At 46.0% G+C, this 14,523-nt stretch overlaps 1 protein-coding gene across 2 annotated transcripts in view; it reads right to left on the reverse strand.

The window, feature by feature from the left end:
* The window catches only part of tmem135 (transmembrane protein 135), a 607,397-nt gene that overhangs the window by 209,601 nt on the left and 383,273 nt on the right, over window positions 1-14,523 (reverse strand). For both annotated transcript variants that reach the window (XM_072476483.1, XM_072476482.1), the window contains exon 6: window positions 13,721-13,767. In XM_072476483.1, the coding sequence (XP_072332584.1) occupies window positions 13,721-13,767 (47 nt within the window). The remainder of the gene's footprint in view (window positions 1-13,720; window positions 13,768-14,523) is intronic.

Genomic DNA, 14,523 nt, shown 5'->3' on the forward strand with positions numbered 1-14,523 from the left:
TTGGCACAAGCTCCCAGATGTTAGTGAGGAGGACTTTGCAGGGTAGACAGGGCTGGGTTTACCGTTGTCGTTTCCGGTGCCTGGTTCGATGCCGGGTGGTCCGTCCAGTTTCATTTCTATTTTGTGATTTTGTAGCGGTTTAATGCAACTGAATAGTTTGCTAGGCCATTTCAGAGGATATTTAAGAGTCAACTACATTGCTGTGGGTCTGGAGTCACATGTAGGCCAGACCAGGTAAAGAACTTAGAGAACCAGATGGGTTTTTATGACAATCGACAATGGTTTCACGGTCATCATTAGACTTTTAATTCCAGATATTTTTATTGAGTTTAAATTCCACCACCTGCCGTGATGGGATTCAAACCCGGGTTTCCCGATCATTATCCTGGAGCTCTGGATTATTGGTCCAGTGACAATACCACTATGCCACCGCCTCCCCCTATTCTCTTATCCTAAGGGTATCGACTCATCATTGCGATATATTTAACGGGCATCATACACTTTTCTTCCAAGTGAGTCTCTGGATATGAATGTTCACTATAAATAACGGTGAGGGTGTTGGGGGTAAGGCATCACAGCACCTAGCAACCAGACATGTGCTTCCAGTGTTAGATAGGAACCAGGGAATCAGGAATCCAGGTCAATTTTCCATTTCTTAACCAGGGGTGCCGAGGTCAATTATTGTACTGCTACTGACATCCTGCATAGACTGGAGATCAGACTTGTAATTTTTTCTGGTCTCTGTAGCTGAGCTACTCACTGGCTAAACCAGTTGTGTGAAAACGCACAAACCTCTTATATCTGACATTGATTCCAAATGAAATCTTCAAGACCAAAGCTAAAAGAAAGAAAATGTGTGTCAATTCGCAAATTTCATTACTAGCAGGAACAACTTTGCTGAGCTGCCTCCCATCAGCACAACACCACTGCAGCTACCCTCGCAATTCACCAACAATAACAAGGAAACAGCTTTATCTGCTTCCCCTGCATCGCACTGTGCGTCCTACAGCAGGGAAAACAATTCACGTCTGTTCTGCCAAATAACATAAAGGTGACCAAAATTAAGTTGAGATGGCAAATGTCGTCAAACATAACAGTAAGTAAATACCAGTTTAATCTAGCTACAGTTGATTAACTGCTTGCATGAGCTATAACATGGATCTATAAATTAACTTGATAAACTTGGACTTGTATTACCCGAGCTATAACTTTTTTTTTCAAACAATACACCACCACTACCCAAATAAGAACTTTATATTAATTGGTTTTAAGCTTTTTTATTAATTCACTCAGAATCCCAACAGTGCGGAAGGAGGCCTTTCGGCCCATCATATCTACACCAACCCTTTGTACCATCACACTGCCTAGGCCCAATCCCCCGTCCTATTCCTGCAACCTCATCCTAAGGGGTAATTTAGCAAGGCCAATGCACATCTTTGGACTGTGGGAGGAAACCGGAGCAACCGGAGGAAACCCACATAGACATGGGGAGAAAGTGCCAACTCCACACAGTTACCCGAGGTCGGAATAAAACCCGGGTCCCTGGTGCTGCGAGACAGCAGTGCTAACTACTGTGCCACCGTGTTACCCCAAAATGCATAACATAACACACAATTATTTTTCAACTAGAGTATACATTGGTCTGGTTAAAAGATACAACTTGAGGGCAGCACGGTGAAGCAGTGGGTTAGCCCTGCTGCCTCACGGTGCCGAGGTCCCAGGTTCGATCCCGGCTCTGGGTCACTGTCCGTGTGGAGTTTACACATTCTCCCCGTGTTTGCGTGGGTTTCACCCCCACAACCGAAAAAATGTGCAGGATTGACGGATTGGTCATGCTAAATTGCCCCTTAATTGGAAAAAATTTATTGGGTACACTAAATTTATTTTTAAAAAGATAGAACTTGTATTTCTATAGCACTTTTCACATCCTTAGCATGTCCAAAGATGCTCTCACCCAACTAATTTTGATGTGTAGCCACTGGGTTTGTAGGCACACAATCTGCACACAACAAGATCTCAGAAACAGAGAGTAATGTCATGTTTTGTTTTATGGTGTTGATTGAAGGGTAGGATACAGAAAGCACTTCTTATTTCAAAGAACAAAGAAAAGTATAGCACAGGAACAGGCCCTTTGGTCCTCCAAGCCTTTGCCGATCATGATGCCCTAACAAAAAAAAATCTCTGCCCTTACTTGGTCCGTATCACTCTAATTCCTCCCTATTCATGTACCCATCCAGATGCCTCATTTTATACCACTAAGTATCTCTCACTTGTCACATTATGAAAGGGTGCAGTTTCAAAACCATTGGTAGAAAGGTTAAATGCAAAATTATCTGTTTTTATCAGGTTAATGTAGTCCACAAAACAATTGTCCCTTTTAGAGTCTCAACACACATACAAAAAAACTTAAAGAATCTTTTGACTCGCCAGAATTAGAAAGGTGCGCCAGAATTAGAAAGGTGCTACTACAGAGAGGAAGGTAGGCAGGGGGTTGGGCCTTCCGAACCTGATGTATTATTACTGGGCGGCGAATGTGGAGAAGGTGCGGAGCTGGGTCAGAGGGGTTGATTCCCAGTGGGTCAGAATGGAGGAGAGTTTGTGCAGGGGGTTGGGATTGAAAGCGCTAGCAACAGCGCCGCTCTAGATGGCCCCAGGGAGATACTCAGGGAGTCCGGTAGTAATAGCTTTGTTGAGAATTTGGAGGCAGTTTCACCAGCACTTTGGGTTGGGGGAAGGGCCAAGGAAAATGCCGATTCGGGGAACCATAGATTTGAGCCAGGGAAGTGGGATGGAAATTTTCGGAGATGGGAGGAGAAAGGAATTAGGGCACTAAAAGATTTGTTTCTTGGGGGTCGGTTTGCAGGATTGAAGGAGCTGAGAGCGAAGTATGGGCTGGAGCTGGGGGAAATATTTAGATACATGCAGATTCGAGACTTTGCCAGAAAGGAGATACAGAGCTTCCCAGTAGAGCCGGCTTCCACATTGCTGGAGGAGTTGCTGACGACAGGGGGACTGGAGAAGGGGGTAGTATCAGCGGTTTACGGGGCTATTTTGGAAGAGGAGAAGGCACCACTGGAAGGGATTAAGGCAAAGTGAGAGGAAGAGTTGGGAGAGGGAGGAAGAGTTGGGAGAGGGTATGGAGGAGGGGTTCTGGTGGGAGGTGCTCGGTGAACGCCTCCACCTCGTGTGTGAGGTTGAGGCTGATACAGCCGAAGGTGGTATATAGAGCACACCTCACAAGGACGAAGATGAGTCAGCTCTTTGAGGGGGTAGAACAAAGAACAAAGAAAATTACAGCACGGGAACAGGACCTTCGGCCCTCCCAGCCTGCGCCGATCCAGATCCTTTATCTAAACCTGTCTTCTATTTTCCAAGGATCTACTTCCCTCTGTTCCCCGCCTGTTCATACATCTGTCTAGATGCATCTTAAATGACGCTATTGTGCCCGCCTCTACCACCACCGCTGGCAAAGCGTTCCAGGCACCCACCACCCTCTGCATAAAAAACTTTCCACGCACATCTCCCTTAAACTTTTCCCCTCTCACCTTGAAATCGTGACCCCTTGTAATTGACACCCCCACTCTTGGAAAAAGCTTGTTTCTATCCACCCTGTCCATACCGCTCATAATTTTGTATATCTCAATCAGGTCTCTCCTCAACCTCCGTCTTTCCAACGAAAGCAATCCTAATCTTCTCAACCTTTTTTTCATAGCTAGCCCCCTCCATACCAGGCAACATCCTGGTGAGCCTCCTCTGCACCCTCTCTAAAGCATCCACATCCTTCTGGTAATGTGGCAAACAGAACTGCGTGCAGTATTCCAAATGTGGCCTAACCAAAGTCCTATACAACTGTAACATGACCTGCCGACTCTTGTACTCAATACCCCGTCCGATGAAGGCAAGCATGCTGTATGCCTTCTTGACCACTCTATCAACCCGCGTTGCCACCTTCAGGGTACAATGGACCTGAGCTCCCAAATCTCTCTGTACATCAATTTTCCCCAGGACTCGTCCATTGACCGTATAGTCCGCTCTTGAATTAGATCTTCCAAAATGCATCACCTCACATTTTCCTGGATTGAACTCCATCTGCCATTTCTCTGCCCAACTCTCCAATCTATCTATATTTTGCTGTATTCTCTGACAGTCCACCTCACTATCTGCAACTCCACCAATCTTAGTATCATCTGCAAACTTGCTAATCTTCGTCCAGATCATTTATGTATATCACAAACAACAGTGGTCCGAGCACGGATCCCTGTGGAACACCACTAGTCACCTTTCTCCATTTTGAGACACTCCCTTCCACCACTACTTTCTGTCTCCTGTTCCCCAGCCAGTTCTTTATCCATCTAGCTAGTACACCCTGAACCCCATACGACCTCACTTTTTCCATCAACCTGCCATGGGAAACTTTACCAAACGCCTTACTGAAGTCCATGTATATGACATCTACAGCCCTTCCCTCATCTATTAACTTTGTCATTTGCTCAAAGGTTTGTATTAGGTTTGTAAGACATGACCTTCCCTGAACAAAACCATGCTGCCTATCACTGATAAGTCTATTTTCTTCCAAATGTGAATAGATCCTATCCCTCAGTATCTTCTCCAATAGTTTGCCTACCACTGACGTCAAGCTCACAGGTCTATAATTCCATGGATTATCCCTGCTACCCTTCTTAAACAAAGGGACAACATTAGCAATTCTCCAGTCCTCCGGGACCTCACCTGTGCTCAAGGATGCTGCAAAGATATCTGTTAAGGCCCCAGCTATTTCGTCCCTCTCTTCCCTCAGTAACCTGGGATAGATCCCACCTGGACCTGGGGACTTGTCCACCTTAATGCCTTTTAGAATACCCAAAACTTCCCCCTTCCTTAAGTTTAAATACTCTAGGCCGACTTGACCTAGAGTATTTAAACATCCATCCCTCGCCTCAACATCCGTCATATCCCTCTGCTTGGTGAATACTGATGCAAAGTACTCATTAAGAATCTCACCCATTTCCTCTGACTCCACGCATAAATTCCCTCTTCTGTCTTTGAGTGGGCCAATCCTTTCTCTAGTTACCCTCTTGCTCCTTATATACGAATAAAAGGCTTTGGGATTTTCCTTAACCCTGTTAGCCAAAGATATTTCATGATGTGTGCAGCATTGTGGATAGCACAATTGCTTCACAGCTCCAGAGACCCAGGTTCGATTCCGGCTTGGGTCACTGTCTGTGCGGAGTCTGCACATCCTCCCAGTGTGTGCGTGGGTTTCCTCCGGGTGCTCCGGTTTCCTCCCACAGTCCAAAGATGTGCAGGTTAGGTGGGTTGGCCATGATAAATTGCCCTTAGTGTCCAAAATTGCCCTTAGTGTTAGGTGAGGTTACTGGGTTATGGGAATAGGGTGGGGGTGTTGACCTTGGGTAGGGTGTTCTTTCCAAGAGCCGGTGCAGACTCGACGGGCTGAATGGCCTCCTTCTGCACTGTCAATTCTATGATAAACGTTGCGGGGGGAGGGGCCCGCAAACCATGTTCATATATTTTGGTACTGTCCAAAGCTGGAGGATTACTGGAAGGAGATTTTTAGGGTAATCTCTAAAGTGGCGCACGTAAAACTGGACCCGGGCACTCGGGAGGCCATATTCGGGGTGTCGGGCCAGCCGAGGTTGGAAACGGGTGCGGTGGCAGATGTTGTAGCCTTCGCCTTGTTGATCGCCCGAAGGCTGATCCTGTTGGGGTGGAAATCAACCTCTCCATCCTGTGCCCTGGCTTGACGGGGGGACCTGCCGGAATTCTTGGTTCTTGAGAAGGTCAAATTTGAACTGAGGGGTAGGATGGAGGGGTTCTACAATTCATTGGCGTTATTCATTATGCACTTTCGAGAATTTAATTACATCGAGCATGGGGGTGGGGGGGGTGGGGGGTGGGGGGGGTGGGGGGGGTGGGGGGGGGTTAGGGGGAGGGGGACTGTATATGTTAATGGTGACTATGGGTGATTACTGATTCCTTTTTGTCATTTGTTCATGTTAACATGCGGGCTAATGTTTGGGGGTTTGGTGGGAGGATGGGATCGTTGTTATTGATGTGGGGATTGACATTACATTCGTTACTGGTTGTTGTTTCTTGTTGGGTATAAATTTGGGAGAAAATGTGAAAAAGGAGAATAAAAATATTTTTAAAAAAAGAATCTTGTGACTCATGCATGTGCAATTATATTGGTATTAATGGTTTGCGGAATAAAACCATAAAAATATTAAACACCCTTTCACATTCTTGCATTGCTTCTAATGAAAACCTGTTTGGGATTTTGAAGTTTGATGAAAAGCTTCCTCATTTTAATTTATTGCTGAAGCAACAAACTTAGAGAAAAAGTAAACTAACAAATAGCTTCATTATATAATTGTAAGCATAAGTAACAAGGCCTTGAAATTACTTTGGGTGGGATTTGAAATTCCCACCAACGTCAACTGACCTTTTCCTGGTCTGTCAAAATTTCAATCCCACCAGTGACGATTGCCATGGCGGGTAGGACCAGAAAGTCCCAGCCTTTGTTACTACTACACTCAATAATGAAGCTGATTCTTTGTAGACTATCTGACATAATTATTAGAATTTTAACTTAATTCAATAGAAAAAGAATGGGATCATTTTTCACTTGGCTGTAATTATTGATTTTAAAGAAGCCTGATAAAATTACACACATCTTGGAAAGAGTAAGATACAATATAATTTAATAATGGTTCTCATATTTCTGGGTCCAGTCTCACACATGCAACCAGGTGATGCTCAGAATTGTTCAAGGTAACTACAACCTAATTGTTGCAGGTCACAACTGAGAAATTGAGAGTGCATCATGTAACAAATTAAAGTTATACATTTTAAGAATATTACTTTAAATAGCACAGTCTGTATAAATTGGGGACGCTAATTTTCCTGTTAGTTTTCACATGAACACTAACAACATACAGCTCTACCTCACTACCTTCCACCTCGCGACTCCTCCACTGTTGCTAAATTACCAGATTGCTCATCTGACATTCAGCATGGAATGAGCAGAAATTCCCTCAACAAAATGTTGGGAAGACCAAAGCCATCGTCTTTGGTCCCCACTACAAACTCCATTCCTCTCCATGTGAGCTGTCTAAAGCTGAACTAAACTGTTTGAAACCTTGATGTCAATATCTGACCCTGATATGAGCTTCCAACCACATCTGCTTCATAACTAAAGCAGCCTAGTTCCATCTCCATAACATCACCTAACTCTGCTCCCACCTTAGCTCATCTGCCTCTAAAACCTTCAGCTATGCCTTTGTTGCCTCCAGAATTAACTATTCCAACAGAGTTCTGTTCAGCCTCCGACATTCTGCCTTCGGTAAACTTGAGGTAATCCTATGTTCTGCTCTTTGTGTCCTTACTCTTCAGGTCCAGTTCATCCATTAACCCTGTGCTCAATGGCCTGCACTGGTTCCGGAGCTGAGGAATGTCTCTATTTCAAAATTCTAATCCTGGTTTTCAAATCCCTCCATGGTCTCACCCCTCATCTCTGCAATTTCCTCCAGCATCATGACACTCCGAGGTATCTTGCTCATCTAATTCTGGCCTCTTAAGCATTCCCAGTTTTAATCGCTTCACCCTTGGTGGCAGTGCCTACAGTTGCCCAGACCCCAAGCTTTTCCCTCATTATCTCTGTTCACGTCTCGACTTTACTTTCTTCCTTTAAACACTTCTTAAAATCTACTTCTTCCACTAACCTTTTGGCAATTTGTCCTAATTATTGTCGTACATGGTTCAGTACCAAATTTTGCTTTTTATTGCTCCTGTGGCGTGCCTTGGAACATATTATTCGATTAAAGGTGTTAAATAAATGCAAGTTGTTGTTTTTTGTATTTTGCATCATTGGAGCTGTTTGTAGAGTCCTCATTATAGAAATTCTGTTTGCATGGAGGGGGAGAAGAGTGATGTGGAGGCTCTTCAATAAGTATCAAAAATGATTAACTTCATATTCCCTATTGAAATGCTTTCGGATATTATGAGCAACATAGAATATAAGAACGATAAACTTAATTCCAAGATTCTCAAGAACGGCAAGTGCCCTTTTTAGTCAATTTTCTTTCCAAACCTCATTTTTGAAGACATTGGGTTGAATTGACCGCCTCCCACCACCACCAGCAGTGGAGTTACCGATGACGTGGAGAATCCAACATTGGGAGAAAATTAGATCGGCACCACACACTGACCTGTTCTCTACCCCACCAACCCCTCCCCAACCGTCGGGATTTGCACCCCTTCCTGACGGGAGGATGCAAATGGGGCATTAAGACCCATTAATGGGCAAGGTACCATATTCTCCAGGCCCCAGTGATCTCCGGTCCTCTGGGCCGGGAATCACGTGGGTAAGAATTAATACTGGTCCTGACAAACATAGCCCCGACGGGGTGGACCACACGGTGGACCAAGGCAGTAGCTCTTTAAGGGAGTTGCCCCCAAAGTCCATCAGATGGCCACCCACCCCCCACAATGCAAGCTCTGGCCGTGGGACCTCGTTATCAGGCCGCCCACTCAAAATGGCGGCCCAATAGCGAGATTCCAGCAGGAATCCCTCACCGTGCATAAATTTGCACGACTAAGGTTTGGGAATCGCTTCCTGATTTGCCCTCTCAAATCAGGTGCAATTCAGCTCTGGCGGAAGAACATAGTCTCCCAAACAGAGAATCTTGCCTCTTGCCAATGCCTAGCACCAGCCCGTGTTTTGGCCTAGTGATGGTGTGGTTTGCGGTGCATCATTGTTCAGCCTGATTTTGCTTTCACTTAACAGATAAGATTTCCAAAATTAATCTGGAATTGGTAATCTCTCCTGAGCTTTGGGGTATTGAGCTTATTGTAGCACTCTTCTCACAACCCTAGCAAGTATCAGGAAGCTCTGGAAACTGAAGCCAAAATCTTTTTTAAAAAATATATTTATTGAAGTTTTTTAACACAATTTTTCGCCCTTACAAACAAAAACCCCACCCACCCTCGTAACAAAATAGAAAGATAACGCACATAGCAAGATATAAACATGGTAAAACGATATGTTACAGAGCTTTGTACACTGAATTCCTCCCGTCCATGCCAGTTTTCCAGATCCTTCATGTGTTCTCTTGCTCAAATATCCCCCAGGCAGACCCCCCTTCCCGAGACATCCTCCCCCCCCCCCTGGGTTGCTGCTGCTGCTGACCGATCTTCCTCTAACACTCCGCTAGATAGTCTAGGAACGGTTGCCACCGCCTGTAGAACCCCTGCGCAGACCCTCTCAAGGCAAACTTTATCCTCTCCAGCTTAATGAACCCAGCCATGTCATTTATCCAGGCCTCCACGCTGGGTGGCTTCACCTCCTTCCACATTAGCAAGATTCTCCGCCGGGCTACTAGGGACGCAAAGGCCAGAATGCCGGCCTCTTTCGCCTCCTGCACTCCCGGCTCATCCACTGCTCCAAATATTGCTAGCCCCCAGCTTGGCTTGACCCGGGCTTTCACCACCTTAGATATTGTTCCCGCCACTCCCCTCAAGAACCCCTCCAGTGCCGGGCATGACCAAAACATATGGACATGGTTCGCCGGACTTCCTGAGCACCTCCCACATCTGTCCTCCACCCCAAAGAACCTACTCAGCCTCGCCCCCGTCATGTGCGCTCTGTGAACCACCTTAAATTGTATCAGGCTAAGCCTGGTACACGAGGAGGAAGAATTAACCCTCCCTAGGGCATCAGCCCATAGGCCCTCCTCAATCTCCTCCCACAGCTCCTCCTCCCATTTACCCTTCAGCTCCTCTACCAATGCCTCCCCCTCTTCTTTCATCTCCTGGTATATTGCCAACACCTTGCCCTCTCCCACCCATACGCCCGAGATCACCCTGTCTTGAATTTCCTGTGCCGGGAGCAACGGGAATTCCCTCACCTGCCGCCTCACAAACGCCCTCACCTGCATGTATCTTAAAGCATTTCCCGGGGGTATCCCAAACTTCTCCTCTAGTGCCCTAAGGCTCGCAAACGTCCCGTCAATGAACAGGTCCCCCATTCTTCGAATCCCCGCCCGATGCCAGCTCTGAAACCCCCCGTCCATCCACCCCGGGACAAACCGGTGGTTACCCCTGATCGGGGAGCACACCGAGGGTCCCATTGCACCCCTGTGCCGTCTCCACTGGCCCCAGATCTTTAGCGTTGCCGCCACCACCGGACTCGTGGTGTACCTTGACGGCGAGAGCGGCAGCGGTGCCGTCACCAGCGCCCCCAGACTCGTTCCTTTGCAGGATGCCATCTCCAACCTCTTCCATGCCGCCCCCTCTCCCTCCATCACCCACTTAGGGATCATCGCCACATTTGCTGCCCAGTAGTAGCTCCCCAAATTCGGTAGCGCCAACCCTCCTCGGTCCCTACTACGCTCCAAAAACCCTCTCCTTACCCTCGGGGTCTTATTCGCCCACACAAACCCCATAATGTTCCTACCTACACTCGCCACCGGGGCTCTGTAAAGGAGCTTAACCCAGCTAATAAACCCTCCCCCGAAACCAAACCTACGCAGCACTTCCCAGAGTTACTCCCACTCTACTCGGTCAAAGGCCTTCTCCGCATCCATAGCTGCCACTATCTCCGCCTCTCCCTCCACTGATGGCATCATTATCATGTTTAAGAGCCGCCGCACATTGGTGTTTAGTTGCCTGCCCTTTACAAATCCTGTCTGGTCCTCGTGAATCACCCCCGGGATACAGTCCTCGATCCCCGTAGCCAGCACTTTTGCCAGCAACTTAGCATCCACGTTGAGGAGCGAGATCGGCCTGTACGATCCACATTGCAGTGGGTCCTTGTCCCGCTTTAGAATCAAAGAAATCGTCGCCTCCGACATTGTCAGGGGCAGGGTCCCTCCCTCCCTTGCCTCATTAAAGGTACTCACTAGCAGCGGGGCCAACAGGTCTATGTACTTCCTGTAGAACTCCACCGGGAACCCATCCGGTCCCGGGGCCTTCCCTGCCTGCATATTCCCCAGACCTTTGCTCAGCTCCTCCAACCCAATTGGTGCTCCCAAACCAGCCACCTCTTGCTCCTCCACCCTCGGGAATCTCAGTTGGTCTAGGAATCGTCTCATCCCCTCTTCCCCCGCTGGGGGCTGGGATCTGTACAGCTCCTCATAGAAGGCCTTGAATGCCTCATTTATTTTCGTCGCACTCCGCACCGTAGCTCCCCTTCCATCCTTAACTCCACCTATTTCCCTCGCTGCCATCCTCTTACGGAGCTGGTGTGCCAGCATCCGCCTCGCCTTCTCCCCATACTAGTAGGTCGCCCCCTGCGCTTTCCTCCACTGAGCCTCTGCCTTCCCTGTGGTCAACAGGTCAAACTCCATCTGGAGACGTCGCCTTTCCCTAAGTAATCCCTCCTCAGGGGCCTCTGCATATCTCCTGTCCACTCTTAAAATCTCCCCCACTAGCCTCTCCCTTTCCATGCCCTCTATCTTCTCCCTCTGAGCCCTGGAGATTAGCTCTCCCCTGATCACCGCCTTCAGCACCTCCCATACCACCCCCACCCGCACCTCCCCGTTGTCGTTGGCCTCCAAGTATCTTTCAATGCACCCCCTCACCCTCCCGCACACCGCCTCATCTGCCAGCAGTCCCACATCCAACCGCCACAACGGGCGTTGGTCCCTCTCCTCTCCCAACTCCAGTTCCACCCAGTGCGGGGCGTGATCTGAAATGGCTATGGCCGAATACTCCGTTCCCTCCACTTTTGGGATCAGCGCCCTGCCCAGAACAAAAAAATCTATCCGGGAGTAGGCTTTGTGCACGTGGGAGAAAAAAGAAAATTCCCTGGCCTGCGGCCTGGCAAACCTCCACGGGTCCACTCCCCCTATCTGATCCATAAACCCCCTAAGCACCTTGGCCGCCAACGGCCTCTATCCGGTCCTAGATCTGGAGCGATCCAGTGCTGGGTCCAACACCGTATTAAACTCCCCACCCATTATCAAGCTTCCTACCTCCAGGTCCGGAATGCGCCCCAACATGCGCTTCATGAATCCGGCATCATCCCAGTTCGGGGCGTATACATTTACCAATACCACCCACGTCCCCTGCAGCCTACCGCTCACCATCACATATCGCCCTCCGTTGTCCACTACGATATTCTTGGCCCCAAACGACACCCGCTTCCCAACCAATATTGCCACCCCTCTGTTCTTCGCGTCCATACCCGAGTGGAATACCTGTCCTACCCACCCCTTTCTTAACCTGACCTGATCCGCCACCTTCAAGTGTGTCTCCTAGAGCATGACCACGTCTGCCTTCAGTCCCTTTAAGTGTGCGAACACTCGGGCTCTCTTTAACGGCCCATTCAGGCCCCTCACATTCCACGTTATCAGCCGCATTTTGGGGGGGAAGGGGCGCCTCCCACTGAAGCCAAAATCTTATGGGGAATCTGTGAAAGCTTTCTTCAAATTTTCCATACATTAAGATTTAGAACATCTCATTGACAAAACAATCTAATAACCATTCAAAATACCTACCATTATTATTCCCACATTTATTTCAGTAACAATTAAGCAATTTCCAACCTGCTTTGCAGAATTAATGATTAATTATTGCTTTTCTTGAAAGAATTTACTTTCCTCCAAGAGACAAAAGAATGGCTACAAAAGGGCAATAAAGAACAAAGTTCCTTCAAGCTAAAGGAATAAGACAAGTATTATGTTCACATATTTAAATACGGATAACATTCATTCCACATCCAAGAAATGTGTTTGTCAAACTTTACAAGTGATGATAGTCACAATATGCATCTATTCACCTTCTGAAAAGATGCAACAGAATTGAATACATGCACAGCACAAAGACATTTTCAATGTTATTGTTATAAAAGAGAAAAGCAGAACCACTTATGATTTCCATTGATTTGGACTATATTTTATTATTATACCTAGCATTTTAATTACAACTGTTCACTAGAGTATCCAATATTTAGGTCAGGTGAATTGAGACAAAACATTGTGAGCCTGTACAATAGAGAAGCAGGATTATCACCATGGTAACTTGCACTATGTTTTCTGCTAAACCGTCTTCACTGGCTGACCATAGGTAAATATGTTTTTTTGTATTCCCATCTCACCACACAAAGCTTTAGTGGTTAATTTAATGTTTTTTTCCCAAAAAATACATTTCATTATTTCTTTTCGACTCTGTTCATCTTTACGATCATTAAAGCGGAGTATTATTTAATTGGGGTAATTAAATTGCATACAACACATAGCCAGCAGTATCACGTTATGTTTGTTCACTATTACTTTGATCAAACAATACAGAAATGATGAGCAATTGTCTAAACCTGTCAGCACTGCATCTTTTCGTTTGACCATTAACTGTCAATGTTCTTTGTGGTTCACCAATGAACCATGACTTGTACTTCACTGTGTCTTGTCTTGTACGTACATCAGACTACTCCAAATCATATTGTTCAGAAGAAAAATGGGTTGACCTGTGGTGCCATTCTAACTGGTTGGCTCAGCCCAAGTCTTTTGCAAACACATTCAAACTCACTTCTCTGACCTAGGGGGCTCGAAGGAGTGACAAGGCTTCAAAGCTTTGTCTGGAACTCTCTAGGGCTATAATAAAATTTGAACAAATCTCCCAATAAGTGGGAGCATTAGATCAATGAGCCATAAGGCGACAAAAAGCAGCAAATATAGTAATTGAAGACTGAGAAATACCATACACTTACCTGAAGAAGAACATGTACAGGGCAGCTGTGAAGCAAAACAACAGGACCTGTACAAAATCAAACAGATAAGAGGGAAGTTATTCTGACTGTAAAGTTTCTTCATCCACTTTCTCTCTTGCCTGAAAATATAATTCACATTTGTGCAGTGAAAATCTGAAATAGTAAATTTATCAAGTTAGCAGATCCAGCCGAACATCCTTCCTTTTGTGACAAAATCATTAGAGTGTTTCTCAGAAGTTAATTTGAACACATATTTGTTGGTTAAAATAACTCATATTTGTGTGGCTTTTTAAAAATCACAGACATTCATGTTTCATATTGGCAGTGCTGCTAATCCACTTTTGGAAAACAACCCGTAGCCAACAACCCTGAATCTCATGTGACTACTGCATACTGTTCACTCAATCATCGGATAAATAGTTTACTTGACAATCTTATTCTCATAAAAAGTCTGCAATGTTGGGACTCAAATACTTTCATGGTGATTTAGCTATATTTAAAAGCTTTAAAGAATCAATAGATAACACGATTCAAACCACATGCAATATTTGGTTAAAATATTGCTGTTAAAAAAGTTGTTTTATAAATAAGTAACTTTGCACTTTCAAATGCCTTGGCATAAATTTATACAAATTTATACCAATTTATACCAGGAAGATGCCAATTTGAGACTTGGTCTTTTTTCAGTTAGTTATCCGAGACTGTTGGCTTCAGCACCTCAGGACTTACACAGGGAAAACAAAATGAAGACAAGATGCCCAACTAAGTGACCTGTAGGCATTGCTTTTGCGTTATTCACAAGC

This window comes from Scyliorhinus torazame, chromosome 15 (assembly GCF_047496885.1).
Source record: "Scyliorhinus torazame isolate Kashiwa2021f chromosome 15, sScyTor2.1, whole genome shotgun sequence".
In the NCBI taxonomy this organism is placed as follows: Eukaryota; Metazoa; Chordata; class Chondrichthyes; order Carcharhiniformes; family Scyliorhinidae; genus Scyliorhinus; species Scyliorhinus torazame.